Source organism: Phallusia mammillata, chromosome 8, assembly GCF_965637545.1.
Source record: "Phallusia mammillata chromosome 8, kaPhaMamm4.hap1.1, whole genome shotgun sequence".
NCBI classification, from domain to species: Eukaryota; Metazoa; Chordata; class Ascidiacea; order Phlebobranchia; family Ascidiidae; genus Phallusia; species Phallusia mammillata.
In genome coordinates this window covers 17188161-17204383 of record NC_137259.1, presented here as the reverse complement: position 1 = coordinate 17204383, position 16223 = coordinate 17188161, and the positions used below count along the sequence as shown (strand labels likewise).

The 16223-nt window shown below is 35.3% G+C and overlaps 3 protein-coding genes across 5 annotated transcripts; 2 read left to right on the top strand and 1 right to left on the bottom strand.

Moving 5' to 3' along the window:
* Positions 1–29: 29 nt before the first annotated feature.
* On the bottom strand, positions 30–7403 carry LOC145203683 (tRNA-dihydrouridine(16/17) synthase [NAD(P)(+)]-like). Its single transcript, XM_080075947.1, has 16 exons — positions 7249–7403; positions 6616–6853; positions 6312–6468; positions 6135–6247; positions 5938–6071; positions 5733–5869; positions 5484–5602; positions 5307–5399; positions 4052–4125; positions 3892–3976; positions 2348–2452; positions 2064–2216; positions 1772–1856; positions 1249–1395; positions 472–660; positions 30–287 (listed from the first exon to the last, which is right to left on the bottom strand). The coding sequence occupies exons 2-16, from the start codon at positions 6835–6837 to the stop codon at positions 175–177; spliced, it is 1926 nt and encodes a 641-aa protein (XP_079932073.1). The 5' UTR covers positions 6838–6853; positions 7249–7403; the 3' UTR covers positions 30–174.
* A 156-nt stretch (positions 7404–7559) lies between these two features.
* Positions 7560–9022, top strand: LOC145203688 (mitochondrial fission process protein 1-like). Of its 2 annotated transcripts, XM_080075955.1 has the most exons (6): positions 7560–7778; positions 7944–8013; positions 8116–8240; positions 8333–8432; positions 8612–8753; positions 8856–9022. In XM_080075955.1, exons 2-6 carry the CDS (start codon positions 7950–7952, stop codon positions 8923–8925), a joined length of 501 nt encoding a protein of 166 aa, XP_079932081.1. In that variant the 5' UTR covers positions 7560–7778; positions 7944–7949; the 3' UTR covers positions 8926–9022. The 2 variants fall into 2 exon arrangements, with proteins under 2 accessions (XP_079932081.1, XP_079932080.1); XM_080075954.1 differs by lacking the exon at positions 7560–7778 and having other exon boundaries at positions 7790–8013.
* Positions 9023–11426: 2404 nt separating this feature from the next.
* Positions 11427–15983, top strand: LOC145203685 (tricarboxylate transport protein, mitochondrial-like). 2 transcript variants are annotated; one of them, XM_080075949.1, is made up of 10 exons: positions 11427–11886; positions 12196–12389; positions 12938–13039; positions 13212–13317; positions 13748–13886; positions 14254–14338; positions 14410–14506; positions 14705–14828; positions 15199–15272; positions 15518–15983. In XM_080075949.1, exons 2-10 carry the CDS (start codon positions 12215–12217, stop codon positions 15633–15635), a joined length of 1020 nt encoding a protein of 339 aa, XP_079932075.1. In that variant the 5' UTR covers positions 11427–11886; positions 12196–12214; the 3' UTR covers positions 15636–15983. The 2 variants fall into 2 exon arrangements, with proteins under 2 accessions (XP_079932075.1, XP_079932074.1); XM_080075948.1 differs by lacking the exon at positions 11427–11886 and having other exon boundaries at positions 12164–12389.
* The last annotated feature ends 240 nt before the right edge of the window (positions 15984–16223 follow it).

Below are 16223 nucleotides of genomic sequence, written 5' to 3'. Positions count from 1 at the left end.
AGTCAAGTATAAAAAAATCGAAAATGACATGTTTTGTAAAAATTATTTATTGCACAGACAGAATACATAAACAACCCAGAAGCAAAGTCCGTTTTACTACACAGGACTTTAACAAGTAATTAAAACTTTCTTAAGTAAAAGTACATGTGCACAAGCACTTACATGCAGTTTATGTTAACATGAAGATTCAGTGTTTTTAAAAACATATCCTTTTCTGGGAGGAACTCCTGCTTCCAATGCTTTCCTCCAACATTGTGTAGAGTAAAAAGTCAAAAGTATGTCAAAAACTAAACAACAGAACACATGTTAATATCAGTCGGATGCTAAACTTTGCAATAGAATGGACACAAAAAATTATAAATTTAAAGTATATTTTTGATGTACAGAATTCATCACAATTGAAAGTCCTTGCCATACATGTACTATCAAATTTGGTTTCTACATATAAAACATGAAATATATCGCACATACCTTGGTTAATTGAATACACTGTTGAGTAGTTGGGCCGTCCTTCAACACGCTGCATATATTCCTGAACAGGTAAGCGACGAGTTATAAATCCATGTGCACCGGCACCATCCAGTGTTAACTTTTTGACAACTGTTTCATCCACAAGGCCTCCAAGAATGTACACAGCTCCAGGGCAGACTTCCATCAAAGCTTCATAAGTGAAAAATATACAGTAGGCCAGGGGTTGGCAACCTTTTAGGCGACGCGTGCCAATTTACTTAGTTTTTCCATGTGATAATGACCTCGCGTGCCAACGTTTTTCTGAATAATGGTGGTTCGTGCCAGAAGATATCAATAATAAAGAGAAAGCAGAGTGTTTTGTGCATGTAAGGCTGAATTTTAAGACAATGGCTTGATAAAAAACTGAAAGAAGCAGTGTACCAGGTTAAGTGTTACTTTAACACAAACACGAAAATCGGTTGGCGTGCCATGAAAAACCACCTCGCGTGCCAACCTTGGCACGCATGCCAGGGGTTGCCAACCCCTGCAGTAGGCATTATGTAGAAATGCACAAAATTAACCCAGTATTTTTACTATAGAGCAGTTACAGTTTTTACTAAAGGTTCAAAACAAATAAAAAGCACAGTGCAGATCCAAGACCATACATTGCCAAAGCAGGCCCAGAATCTATTCTTGACAATTATTTAACAGTCACAACTTTCCGAAAACAAAACATTTTTTGGTAATGACTAATTATTAGTTTCCTGGGTTTATCGCTGAAAAGAAATTGAGCAATACCTTCCTCAGCATCTGGGGTCAAGTAAATAATATCAGTGTTGCAAAATTTTTCATGGTAGGGTTGGGAAATCATGTGGACAAGATAATTTTCAAAACCATCATGCTTTCGGATACATTCTTTCCACAAAGCTCCTTTATGGTCGAAACCTGCAAAAACAAAACATACATTTTCAAAATAGATGAATCAGGTAAATTTAATAAACAATTTGCCCAGCTTTTTATGCAATTAAGTAGTAGTATGTGAACAATATTGTCGACAGGTGATATGCCACTGTTTTGCCGTGCCCATGCAATTAACCAGGTTATACGATTAACTGTTAAGTGATTATTCAGATATATCTGTGCCACTATTTTAGAAAAGTTGAAAGTTTGTTGGTCCCCAGGCCAAGATCTGTTCACCAATCTTTAATTCTATTCTACAGTTGTCAGTTTAAACTACAAAATCCACAGGACTGTTTTTTGTAGATATTCTTGTTGAGTACAACAAATATTAACACACATTCACATGAGGAAGAGCACATACTTGAAAAATACAGTCTTGCTGGTTTCTCAGCTTTACGATTACTTCCGTACAGTCGCCCAAGTTGTCCAGCCAATTTGTTAACTTCCTGAATATACATAGTAAACCTTTAAAATCCCTTGATTGGTAAAGGGTAATTTAAGAAGACAAGGTGACATTAAGTAGTTTGCACAGAATTTTTTCTCCAATAGTGTGACAATCACTGATTTACTATGATTTTCCCATCAAAAAGTGTTTTTTTCATTTCTACATTTCTAACTTTTCCTGCCACATCACTAAATTCTTTACTAACTACCTTTTCATTCATTGCAGCTGTCCATGACAAATCAATGCAAACAGTGATAGTGCTGGCATCTTGGTTCATTGCATTCTTCAATCGATCTGCAATAATTTCTTTCTTTTCACATTTGCGCAACACTCTGCCAGTTTGGATCTCTGTTTGTTGCAGCTGCAAACACAAAATCAGCCATAAAACGTAAACAAAAACATTATTATTATTATTATTATTATTATTATATGTGTTTGGGTGAAAAAAAACACAAAAGCTGTCTTAGCTTTATGAAGGGTAGGTAATTTTACCTGTGCTTTTTCCCTTTGTTTCTTTCTGTCATGTTCTTTTTTCCGTTTTAACTTTTTGACGGCAATCTTTTTTTCATATCTAGCGAATCTTCGAGCTTTATTTTTCTGAAACACATTAATTAGGAGATTAACAATCATTTTAAATCACATAGGTTTGCTGCATACTCTACACCAGGGGTGGCCAACTGGTCAAAGCCTAAGAGCCACATTTGTTACTGTGTAACCACAAAGAGCCACATTATACATGGGGCACACATACATGTTTATTGCTTTCGTCCATTCCTCACACAGAGAGACGTGTGCTTAGTCTTATGTATCCTAAACAGGGAGTCGAACCAGAACTGATCCCGAACCCGCGAACCGGTTTGAGCGGTTAGTTTCACTGAACCCGAACCGCTAATTACGATTTTCTAAAAAAAAACGAACCGGAGTTGAACCCCATATTTTGTTTGGCGTTGGACCCAAACCGGAACCAAACACGTAAAAAATGCAGTTTTATATTTTGTGATTTTTATCAAAACAGCGCACTGAAGAATGCACAAGATAACACTTGTAGGGCGTGTCAAAAATAACAGTGCACGGGCAAAATTCTTTTGAAGTCTGGTAAGGCCAGGTAGATGATGGGTAGAATTAAATTAAAACGAATAAAAATCTGAACCGGTTTAAAAAAAGCAAACCGGTTCGGACCGGATAATTTGCCCAAACCGGAACAAAATCCGAACCCAAAAATATACATTTTTAAAAACCTGAACCGAACCCGAACCTTTAAAAACAAAACCAAGTGAGCCCGAACCGAACCTGAACCCATATGACAAGCGGTTCGACTCCCTGATTCTAAATGTTGCACACAAACATAATAATGACACAATTTGACTCGTACAGACCACGCGCCAGTCATATTCAACCATGAATAGTTTGCACTGTCTAACACACACAAATTTTCAACGAATCCCACAAACAAAAACAAACAAACTAAAATGTCCTTTTTTCTCTTTCTATCAGTAACATGCGGTGAGATGCATGTCTGGGGAGGTACTAAAATCTTTTTTCTCTGTCATTTTGAAGGCTAACTTGACAAAAATTATTTACTTAAAAGATTTTCCCTGCTGAGAAACAAAAGATTTTCCCTTCTGAGAAAGAGGTATTTTCATCTAACGCGCATGCGCCTCGAAATTTACAAAAATGCAAGGTGGCGATACTAAATTCATTGCGACGCCACTAATGCATTCAACACCAACAATCACTCAATTCAAACCCATGACCAAAAGACAAACTGCCCATAAAATATCATGATCGTCATAACCCGAAAAACAGCAGATGAAAAAACTTTGTAAATTTTGGGACATGTTGTTGTTGCTTTGTGTCTCATTCGCATTGTACAACAATTGAATATTTGTCAACATAATCAAGCCGTTTGCCACATGAGGTTGCAGTTTCAAGGCCACATACTAACAAAATATTCAAGTGCCCCCAAACTTCGACAACAACGTGAGAGCCGCATAAAGCCAGGCAAAGGGCCCCTGCTCTACACAACCACAACTTACAGATAATTTCTGACTTTCACAAATTGCAATATCCTTCTCAATCTCCCCATTATCATTGGTTTTTGCAGGTGGTTGAATAGGTCTCCTGCAATCAGTTGTACAAAACTTTGATGATAAATATGTCATTTACAACATATATACCTAAAGCGTAACACTGTACCTGTTTGGTCGTATGTAAGGCTGACAAATCCAGTGGGGAGTACTTTTTGTTGAAAATGCTCCACTTTTCTCATCCTAACCAAACCAAGTTCATACATTTATTAACCATAAATTAGAAGGGTGGCTTAGCACATATTGCCCTTGCATATACACTATAACCTATTTGAAAAAAATAATATATTCCCTACACTTATTTTATATTGGGTCCCATATCACACACTGTCTTTTATAACATTAGTTGTTTCTGCAGGCAGACACTGATGGGTCCCCACACATGCAAAGTTGTAAATAATGCATTTCAACAAATAACCATGTGAATATTTGGTATTGTAAGGTCAAACACAATGATTGGTACTGAGCATAAATAAACATGCTATGCGGAGTGCAAACTATCTAAATTTTCTTCCATTCGGTCATTTTTAAAGGTAAATAGCGAAAAATTAGACTAAAACACAACAATCAGCTGCTATTATTGGAAAATTGCACAAGCTGTCCTAATTTCATTCAATTCAGACATTGTTTAAAAAATTCCCCCTTTTTAGGGGGCTAGCGGGTAAACGTTGGGGCTACAGGTTGGAAAACAACAATCAACACCTAACAATGGCACAATGGACAAACTGTCCAAATTTCATCCCAATCGAACAATACTTAAACAATTCACCCTTTTTGGGGGGCTAGTGGGGTAAATAATTGGTCTCTACACTAAAACTAAAAAAATTGCAAACCACAATCACCCAATCCACAGTCCTGTAAATTTTTGTCCAAATCGGCAAATGTTTAAACATTTGGCCACTGGAGGGGCTTTTGAGCAACAACCGTTGATGCCTCTGACGTCATAAGGCTGTTAACACCCCCTGACTGTCGACTGCAAAAACATCCACCAAACAACCCACAAACATTAGTAATGTATATATGGTTGCCTTTATAACATCGCACAAAACTAACGTTTGTGGTGCGCACCAACCACATTTTACATTTTGGGGGCTAGCGGGGTAAATACTGGGGTTATCATGACAAACGAAGCAGATGGCACATCTACATAACTATATCTACCATCTGTGAAAGTTTCATCCAAATCCATCAAACATTTCAGGGCAAAAAGGGGTGGACAAACTTCAGGGAAGAAAAAAAAAAAAAAGAAAAAAAAAGAAAAAAGAAAAAAAGAAATCGAGTAAAATCAAGATGTGTCCCCTTCAAGGAAGGGGACCCATAATTATTGGGATTATCACATTATGACAGCCAAAATTCGCACTTACTGCTATGCATCTCAGATTTAGGTCTTCATTACAGAGATTTAAATCCTCCAATGTGCTAGCCTGTCCAAATTTCTCTCTCATATCCTTGTGTACCTAATACAAAGACAATGATGTTAAATATTAGTAATAAACAAATTTGCAAATGTTTGTAAATTTTACAGTCACAAAGATACAGACCTGCAAGGCATGTGCCCACAGGTGAAACAAATGTGTCCGGACATACGATATAGGGCAAGGAAATTGTTTTACAAGTTTCAAATATTCTTGAACTACATCATTGACATATGATTGTTTTCCTGCAAAAATAGGAAAAATGTGTCATTAAAACAGTTTATTGCAGACCTGTGAAGTTTTCTTGGCTACACTTGAGACAGGATTGGATCACTAATATTTGCTATGTTGGGACAATTAACAATTATTTAGTACCTTCAAATATATACGGATTGTTCAGATGTCCTTCAGCTGTCATTACCCCATCAACACCAGTTTCTTGTAAACAATCGTCAATATCCTTTTTGTACTGAATATTTCCATTTGCAAACACTGGAATGTTCAAACTACTTCTGCAATGCAATCAAAGACGTTATGTTTAACACAATTCTGCTTTCCCTCCTGTGAGACAAAAAGGTACTTGACTGCTTTGATATGCAACCAGCTTGCTTTTCCAGTTAGCGCTCCTTTTTGTTCCCTTGTTCTACCATGTACAGTAATAAAATGACAACCTGCCTTCTGCAACATTTCTGCATATTGTATGGTTTTGCCAATCTGTGAAAAAATTGTTGCAAAAAAACGGCATCTTAAACTACCAGGAAAATTGTAACTTCGAACCTCAGGAAAAACCCTAATTTTTGCAGAAACCACAACAGACAGCTTTTGTCGTGCGCAACGCAGGATGTTTTGTATTAACTCCCAATCTTCTTGAAGAAATGCACCAAAATGGCCTGTAACAGACATTTTGAATAAAAAATAACTCATAAAATAATTTTAACCCAAATGTTGTCATACCTCTTCTAGCAATATGTTGTGGGCAACCAAGATTTAAATCAACTCCATCACAAAAAATTTCTACTAACTTTGAGGCATTGACAAAGTTTTCTGCGTTGTTTGCACAAAATTGTACAATTAAGGGACGATCTTCTTTGCATGACAAATCTTCTAGCACCTAACATTGTACAAAACAATCAAGTATTACAAAAAATAGTAATAAAATAGTAATTTATTTACAATGAACTGTTTGTCTGTACAGTTTTTCAGGTATTTTTGTTAGTCATCAAGATCTTGATTAAAATTATTTTTTTTAGTTATTTACCCTCTTCCTGTATGTTGCATCATTTATAAAAGTGTTTGCACTAAACATTGGTGTAAAACAGAGATTGGCTCCATGCCTTCTTGCTAACATTCTCCATGCCAATTCACTTTGATCAACCATTGGTGCAACAACATACTTAGGAGAATGCAATTTCTGTTTGAAGAGTTTGTAGGCATCATCCACCGAATCTTTTTCAGGATGTTGTAAACTGCTATTTGTCATAACATGCAGGTGGGATCTGAAAAAAAGCAATATTTTAGTCATAACTAGCATGTGGTAAAACACATTTTGGAAAACATAACTATTGGGTCAATGTTAATTAGATCCAGTGTAAACCCCTATACAACCATGGATTTTCCGGTGACTGACACAAACTACACAATGACAATAGGACATATATTTCAAATAAAAAAAACTCAATTGTGCAAATGAAAGTTTCTCCAAAATAATGGGATAAATCCAGTATTTACAAAATCCATTTTTAGAGGCTTGGGATATGTGTAATATAACACAATGCTTGGGAGTCAAATAATAAGGTTCAAAATGCGCAAAACTTCTAAATCGCGCTATTGTAGAAATTGTCAGAAATATCAATTTACTTGTAAAAAGTATATTGCGCACAAAAACATTTACCTATACTGAAGAAGTGGGTGGAATAAAGCCTTTTTTTATCATGTAACGCAAAAGCAAATAACAATAAACAAAACTTGCACTACATTAATTACAAGTTCACAAGTTCACAAGTCACAAGTTCACAAAAACAACAACAACGATAAAAAAGCGCAGACAATTTGATCACGTGTTACCGGTAAACAACCACTTAATCCGCACCACCACGATAAAAGTTTGATGAGGTGAAGCTTGATTGTGTTTTGAAGATATACAGCATCTTAAACTTAAGTATTATTTAATTATTAACTCAGATAGAAGAAAAAAATACAATAACTGTTGCATTTAGTTTTTTTTTCGTTTTTTGATGAATATACATTTCAGCTAAACAACTCTGACGTCACAATTGCTGATTATTCCGTAGTAATGTCATGTTCGGTGGATTTACCCAAGGTGAAATGCATCAGCATGAAGCTGTTTTTTGCTTTGAAATGCTGCTTTAGTTGGAAGTTGCAGCGGTACAACAGTTGTTAGCAAGAGTAGTACAGAATGAGGTAATGGTAGTGTTGTGTTAGTGTATTCTTTTAATAACGTGTTGGCTTTTTAGTCGATTTGCAGTAAAGTGAGATAAAAAAAGTCTGTCTCTGTATTTATAAATAGCCGGTGTTGGGTTCTGTGCAGTATTTGTCTTAAAAATGGAAAATGCATTACTTGAACAGATTGTGATGCAAAAGAAGACCGAAACTAATGATAAGGACATTTTCAGGGACACACCATTAAGATATCTTGGTTGGTGTTTTTTTATAGAATGTGTTGATTATTTGTTACTTGAGGGTTAAAGCTGTGTTGTATATGTGAAACCTTTAAATTTATTGATCTTGTTAAATACAGGATATGCGAATGAAGTGGGTGAAGCTTTTCGATCTCTAGTGCCCAAGTCGTTTGTTTGGGCCTCATACATGGTTGCAAGCACATATGTTTTAGCGGATGCAACTTCAAAGTGTCATTATGCACTGGTAAATTCGTTTTTCTTCTTCTTCTTTACCTTTAGTTGTGTTGGCCACTTTATTTCTAATAGCTTATTGTAAAGGCTTTTTTGTTTCTTCAGGAAAAGTCAAAAGCACCTTCGAACAATGCTGTAACATCCCCTCCAGCTTCTTTTGTCGATGCACTTGTGTGGCAGTCTTTTGCATCTGTTATTATACCAGGCAAGTATATGGAAAACAAAGGATGTATCTAATTCCTAGGCACTTACACAAAATTGAAGTTGATGCATTTTCCACCATAAATAGAAAGTGTGTAAGTAAATTAGCATGATCCAGAAGAGCAACTGCATATTCTTTTCGTACCAGTTATCCAATAATGATGCTAAAATGCATTTTTGTAGGCATAACAATCAATCGCCTATGTGCTGGTATGCTGTTCGGACTTCGAAAAACAATTCCCATTTTACCTCTAACTGCACACAAATGGATTTCAACTATTAGTGGTTTATTAGCAATTCCAATAATTATTCATCCCATTGACAGGTATATTTTTATTTTCTATTATACCTAATTTAGGCTCAAATTTGTTGAAATTTGCAAAAACTTTATCCTAAAATCTCTTAACATATTAAATTTATTTTTCAGATCTGTGGACGTGGTAATGAACAACTCTTTGAGAAAGCTCTATTTTACAAAACAATCCCCTGATAGATAACCATCCAGTTCCTTTTTTATTTATTGTCTATTTATTACTAGAACAAATTCTGTAGAAGAATGGTATTGTGGTGCAATTAAACACATTTTTTCGTTTATTTGTGAGCTCTTTTCTTATTTTAAGATAAAATGTGTTTTGACTACAATCTTGCTTGTCCAAATTTAGGTAAAAAAAGTGCTAAGATAGGGCCTTTTGTTTTCAAGGGGTAAGAACTAGTGACTGGCTTTTGGCTTATTCCTATAGTAGGTCTCCACACTTTCGTCTAAATAACGCAAAAAAGTAGTTTATTATTGGGACTCAAATTTAAAAAATAAATCAATAGTTTTAATAAAGACTTCCTTTGGTAGCGAACGATAAATAGCAGAGAAAATCTGTGTCCGGAAATAATTTTCAAAAACACTCTCATAATTTCCTGAATTTTAACGCCAAGTACCTTAATTACAGTAGTTTTCACAATTCTTTTTATGTGGGACCAGAAGGTTTGCATTACAAGTGTTGTCTGTGCGGATTTTGATGTGGGTGCACTCTTTAGAAACAAAACTGCGCTTTTTATCTTTGATAGTAGTGATATTTTATCAAAAATGGCACTGTTTGGGTTGGTAACGTTTAACAACATGCTGTATGGTGCATTGTATAGGAACTTTGGTGTCGCCTAACATAGTTATTAACACCGTCCGGAATTTTGCCTAGGCAGATATGGTAACCCTACCAAAACACATGATGAGAGTATATGTTGCACATCGTCTAATGCGGCACATGGCTTTATAATTTTGTGATTAGGCCTACCTTTGCTGATCGCCCTGTAAACGGCAGGTTTAAACTTCGTTTTTACTGCACTTACCGATAATAACAAAATGCCGTATAACCTGGTTTCGTACCATGGCCTCGGGCTCTATAGTATCAAAACATAGGCTAACCTAGCCTACATATGACAGCATAGTCAGCACTTGCAATTACTTTCTTTTAGTATTCTAAAGCGGTTGCTAGCAGTTTAAAAAGTATAATGCTATGTCGTTGTACAGTCCTACATTTTACAGTCACACACGATATTGCTTAAATTAAGTGGTGAGGATCATTATGTTTATCTCAGTCTGAATTTCATAGGCGGTTTTCTAGGCCTTTAAAGTGTTAACAACGCATAGTTTCGCTAAATTGGTGATAACTTAAATTGCTTTGAGAATTTCACACTTAATATGTTGTTAAAAATCACCCACGTCGCTACACGAGTAAATCGTAGAAAATACACCAGCCTTAGGAATGAGCAGGGTTTGTGGGGCAGAAACCTGTTTAGACATCATGCACTCGCTCAAGTCGTTAGCACAAGTGTTCACGGAAAATTTATACCAATCTGATCCTAAATGGTAGGTAATTGCGCTGCAGTTTTTAACTTTTTAAGTAGCCTACGCTTTTTGGTACGTGGTAGGCGCAATTACCCTTTCAAGCGACCGACGTTTAAATTTTATCCACTGAACCAAATACTTGCATGCTACACGCAATGGTCAAAGCATAGTAAAGATTTCTGATGATAGAAACAACGTCCCAAACCGAGATCATTCAACTTCGTTGAGTAGCCTAAATCGCAGCTCTAAACTCAGTTAACAGTTGAGTTGAGTTTATTTGGCTTGGTTTAGGAACACATAGCGCTAATCACACTAATTTGCTCCCAGCGCCAATACTTTGATTGAAACAGGTTATCAAGAAAGTTTTTGTTTGGGTCACGAACGCATGATAGCCCTTATTAAACCGGACCTCGGTGCATGTCTCCTTCCTGTAAAATAAATTAATCCATGGTTGAATGCGCACACGTATCGAGAAAGTAAACAAAAACCCTAATGACGTGTGTTACTGTGTTGTGTTGCAAAGTTTTCTCTTGGAGTCTGGGTATGTAGGGCGTTGCATGCTTGGTGTATGTAAAAAGCCTCCATTGACGTATAAATCTGGTCTAGAAGTTTATTCAACTCTAAAATCGTTAACTTGAAGCTTAAATATACATGGTGATGGTAATAATAATTTTGAATTTAACCTATTTCTGTTGCAATGCTAGACTGAAAATTTTACAATTAATGGAAAGTTTGATGTGAAATTTATATTTAACTGAGGAAGGAAGAATGATAATTAATAAAGAGTTACATTAGGATACACAACTGCAAGTAAAATTAAATAAAAATACTTAAAACTCTTTTGACAGATATATTTGAAATGGTTTGTGGCAAATGTGAGAAAAAATTAGGTAAAGTGATCACTCCGGATCCATGGAAACAAGGTGCTCGTAACACAACAGAAGGTGGTGGACGAAGAGTTAACGAAAACAAAGCTCTAACACAAAAGAAAAACAGATTTAACCCCTACAGTAGCGGGAAGTTTGTCAAGTGTCGTGTCTGTAAAAGTATCGTACACCAAGTGGGAGCCCATTTTTGTCAGGGTTGTGCTTACAAGAAAGGAATCTGTGCAATGTGTGGCAAAAAAATGGTGGACACCACGAACTACCGACAGTCTTCAAGCTGAAGTGCAAACTATTAATGATGGATTACGCTGATTTTGTTGCACATACAACAAATACTAATTCAAAGTGGCCCTAGCATGACAATGCATTTCTTTTGGAGTTAATGACACAACCAGTGATATCAAATCCAGCTGACTTTTCAGTTTTTGTTAAACAGTAGAAAAACTTGTATGGAGTTTGTAAAAAAGTTTTTGTTTTCTTCATCATTGCCTTAAAATCCTTTGAACAATTTATATTAAGCTATGATTTATGACCTAAAAATCTCTCTCCCTTGTTTTAAAGGACAAAATTCTATTACAGTGCCTGTAACTTCGTTGGTATTTATATGAATATTGCATTTATCGTTTTTACCATTCAACTGTTTTTTTTAGAAATTGTTATGTACAGTGTACATTTGAATATTTGACCCTAATGGTGTGTATATAGGATTTGCTTTCCAATTCTAACCTTCCTTTAAAGTGAGTTGATATTACAGATTCATTAAACTGAAGACAGTGCACACTATTTTGACCTATGAAGTCTCATCAGTGAAGCTGGTGACAAGAGATAGGCCTGATGTGACCTTATAGGTCAAAATAGTGTGCACTGTCTGTAGCTTATCATTTATTAGTTTAGTGCTTATACATAGATCCATTAAACATATGTAAAATATGAACTACTAAAAAATAATGTTTCATAGTGTCACAACAAAATTGTTTGCAATTTTATATAATCAGTTATGTTGTTTCAAAAAAATGTTATGTACGCCTGATGTATGAAATTTTTAGACCAATCAAGAGCACAAACATGACTGATCGTCAGCCATCACTATGGAATTTGCTGTCACCAACAGCAAATGTTTCCTCCTTACCAACAACAACACCTCTTTCATGCCAAACCACCCTGGTTCCAAACAGAAGGGTTGGTGCCCTTGCAGCAGGCAAAAATCAACCCAAAAACCCAGTTAAAGCTGTATTGGCAGGTTTGTTAACTGTCTTAGGGTTTAGGCTTAATTTTGTAATCAAATCGATACATTTTGACATGTTGTAGCTAAATTTTTGTAAGAAAATGTTATCAACAAAAAATGTGATGCATCCATACCAGGTTCCCAACCTGTGGTACGCGTAACATTCGTGGTACGCAAAGGTTTTTCAGTTGCGAGTAGCTTCCTTTTTTTCATAAAAACCTGGATTCACAACCCTATATTTTGTTTATCTGGTTAAATATGATTCGATCAAATTAGTTATTCTGTAAGAAGTGGTACATGTGGCAGTACATCAGTGGTAAAAGATGGTAAAAAGGTTTTGAACCACTGAGCTAAGCAAATGTAGCCAGAATTCATTTTTGCTGAATTGCCAAAAAAATTTGACATATTGGCCTTGATTTATAGCAGTGAAGGCAAAATGGTTCTAACTGATTTAATGGGTTGACAGGATGTTTGTTTTAGCAGTCCTTGACTGTTTGCTGACCAAAGTCCAAAACCAATGTGTCCTGCCTTTAGGTTAAAACAAATTTACCAATTTTATTCAGGTGGCATTGCTGGCGGAATTGAAATTTGTATCACCTTTCCAACAGAATATGTAAAAACACAATTGCAATTGGCTGAAAGTGTCAAGCCACCAAAATATACAGGTTTGGTTTTCAAATTACTTTCTATTGCCAAAATACGACTAAAAGTTTTTTTCCGAAATTTATTCTATTGCATCAAAAAATTAGAGTTCAAACAGTTTTCAACAACATTTTGTAAGCTGTTTTATACAATATAACTTATCAACTGATAAATAACAACCAATATTTGTTGTAGGAATTGTGGATTGTGTTGGACAGACGGTAAAAAGTCATGGTGTCCTTGGTTTATATCGTGGTCTCAGTTCACTTGTGTATGGATCAATTCCCAAGGCAGCTGTGAGGTAAAGTAGCCTACTATCATGTCCTATAATGACTTTGCCTGATAAATCAATTAATGTCAATTTGGAAAACAGGGTTCCATATAATCAGTGCTGCCCTAATTATCCAAACAGCTGTGGTCCTGTTACTGCACATCACATTTTTTTATGACCTTAATTTCTTAGTGGTAAAGTAAATGTTGAAATTTATTCTACCAAAGTCCATTTTTTATGCAAATCTAAGCTAAAACACCTACAACACAAATGCATAATGGAGTTATTTCTTCGAAACACTATACACGGATCTGTTAATAAGTTTAATAAGGAAAATAACGGCCCAAATAGACTTAAAAAGTGATATGCTTCATGCAGTTATTTCTGTAATATATAATCGTAGTTGGGGCTAAATAGAACTATTACAATAATGTTTAACATCGTATATTTCATATTATAGGTTTGGAATGTTTGAATTCTTATCCAACAAGGTACGAGATGAAAATGGAAAGCTGACCTCCACAAATGGTTTACTTTGTGGTTTGGGCGCAGGTCTCGCTGAAGCAATTTTTGTTGTTTGCCCCATGGAGACTGTAAAAGTAAGGACTTCTTTTCTGTATCGGTGAAACATGCAAAAAAGGATAGGCTTTTAATGGTATATTATCAACCATAACATTGGTCCATTTACTTTGAAAGGGGCAAAAAAGCTTTGTCGCATGTATGTCATATTGTATGTGCAAAAATATCCCTCAATGACATGACATAAATATAGATAAGAAAGTCACATCTCACATGTCAGTGTTGACAAGAGATTTTGACACACCCACAATTTGACCAATCAGGTTTCTCACACTGACATTCAATACCCAGTAATCCATAAGTTTATTTTTAACTCCACTGGCATGGATCTGCTTTGCCGGTTCATATAAACATTATCTTTTAGAAATTTGTTTTGACATTTTTTAGGTGAAATTTATTCATGACCAAACCGGACCAAATCCCAGATACAAAGGCTTTTTTCGAGGGGTTGTTCAAATTGTAAAAGAGCAAGGTAAAATGTTAGAGACAAACACTTTTAAATACTTGCATTTGGGTTAAGCATATTACCAATAAATATTGCAGGTCTTAGAGGCACTTATCAAGGTCTTACTGCTACAATGTTGAAACAAGGCTCCAACCAGGCTATCCGATTTTATGTTATGACGACATTAAGAAATTGGTAAGTTAGTGTAAGTAAATAAATTTTTTGCACATAACTCCACATAACAATTTTAGTGGTTTTAATTTACATTTATGCCATTTGAGTAAAATGTTGTTAACTTTAAAAGCTAAATATTTTAGGTATTTTTTTGAGACTGCAATGTTCAGTAACAATTTCTAGCTTAAAATGCTTGGCTAACGTGGAATGATGTTTTAGGTATAGAGGGGACGACCCAGGCAAGGAGGTCGGTCTTTTGATGACTGGCTGTTTTGGTGCCATAGCTGGAGCAGCATCTGTGTTTGGTAACACCCCATTGGATGTAGTAAAGACACGAATGCAGGTCAGATAGTGATGACATAATGACGTGTTGCTAATTAAGCATGTATTATGATGTGATACTGTTAGTAAACATTAGTGGATCTGGAAATATGTAACTAAATTCTGTTGTTTTGTCTTTTGTCCCAAACCATTTTTTCTAGTATTTTGGTTTATAACAGTATATTTTTTACACTTTAATCTTTTTGTCATAACGTTATATGAAATATATGAGCAATGCATTTTGGAAACTTTGTTCCAATTTTTTGCTGGTTGCTGAGTTGGGTGTGTTTGACTGATAAACAATTTGCATGTAAACATGATAGTGTTTGACAATGTATGAATACCACTTAGCATTAACAACAAAAGCTTAATCCTTTTTTATATGTCTACAGGGTCTTGAGGCCCACAGATACAAAAACACATGGGACTGTGCCAAGCAAATTTGGCAGAAGGAAGGAGTCATGGCGTAAGTACCATTTTTTACTTGTAAAAAAGTGTTGTTCGCTTGTGTCAGATTGTCAATGGACTAAGATATTAGAAAATGTTACCCAATCCATTTTAGGATAACTTTAGTGTAGATATGTATGATGTTTATCGAAAACCTAAAATATGTCACTAGATATTATCCAAATCAAGTAATATTTTGTATTGGTGCAAAAGCATACAGTGGTTTATTGCCTCCAATAAAATATGGCAATTTATGTTTTGCAGATTTTACAAGGGTACAATTCCGAGACTTGGTCGTGTCTGTGCTGATGTTGCCATTGTCTTCATGATCTACGAACAAACTGTAAAATTCCTGAACAAAATCTGGCCTGAAAAGACATAAACTAAACAATTGCCAATCTAGTAGCTTATTACTTAACAAAACCATATCCAGCATAAAAGTAGACGTTGAAAACCCTGTTTTGAAAAGTGCACATTAAATCTTGCTTGGTTTACTATTTTGATGTCTTTCCTCAAAATTGCATGAAATTGTAGTAACAAATTCTTTATCTCTGTTATGATAATTGTGAGTGTATCTTGTTTGAAAAGTATTATGCAAGAATCTGTATTGACATTTTTAAGGTTTTTCTTGGTCTAACGTATGTACCATGTGAGTTGCAGTTTTTAAATAATAAACCTTTAATGTTGATTTTCACAATGACGCTTTATGTAATACAATTACCTAAATCAATGTCATGTTCCAAAGACTAGCCTAAAACACAGACTTAAAAAAATATGTGGTAAAGAAATAGCTTGTGGCAAGGTAGTTAAAAATCAATGCCATTTGCAGAAGTGTGTTCTTGAAAAGTCTGTGTGAATATTTTTTTACCAATGTATATTTGCAATTTTAGGCATTGCAGAGTAATCCGGAATATGTCATCAGTCAGTGCCTGAATGCTATTACATAGCCAAACCTAACAACACTTCTGCA

Excerpts from the sequence above, each read along its gene's own strand:
- LOC145203683 (XM_080075947.1), bottom strand. The coding sequence starts at position 6,837 with ATGACAAATAGCAGTTTACAACATCCTGAAAAAGATTCGGTGGATGAT. Across the intron at positions 5,603-5,732 it reads CAATCCGTATATATTTGAAG|GAAAACAATCATATGTCAAT; the intron begins GTACTAAATAAT and ends CTATTTTTGCAG. Across the intron at positions 1,396-1,771 it reads AGCAAGACTGTATTTTTCAA|GTTTCGACCATAAAGGAGCT; the intron begins GTATGTGCTCTT and ends TTGTTTTTGCAG.
- LOC145203688 (XM_080075954.1), top strand. The coding sequence starts at position 7,920 with ATGGAAAATGCATTACTTGAACAGATTGTGATGCAAAAGAAGACCGAA. Across the intron at positions 8,241-8,332 it reads CAAAGTGTCATTATGCACTG|GAAAAGTCAAAAGCACCTTC; the intron begins GTAAATTCGTTT and ends TTGTTTCTTCAG. Across the intron at positions 8,754-8,855 it reads ATTATTCATCCCATTGACAG|ATCTGTGGACGTGGTAATGA; the intron begins GTATATTTTTAT and ends TTTATTTTTCAG.
- LOC145203685 (XM_080075948.1), top strand. The coding sequence starts at position 12,179 with ATGTATGAAATTTTTAGACCAATCAAGAGCACAAACATGACTGATCGT. Across the intron at positions 14,339-14,409 it reads TCAAATTGTAAAAGAGCAAG|GTCTTAGAGGCACTTATCAA; the intron begins GTAAAATGTTAG and ends TAAATATTGCAG. Across the intron at positions 14,829-15,198 it reads TAGTAAAGACACGAATGCAG|GGTCTTGAGGCCCACAGATA; the intron begins GTCAGATAGTGA and ends ATATGTCTACAG.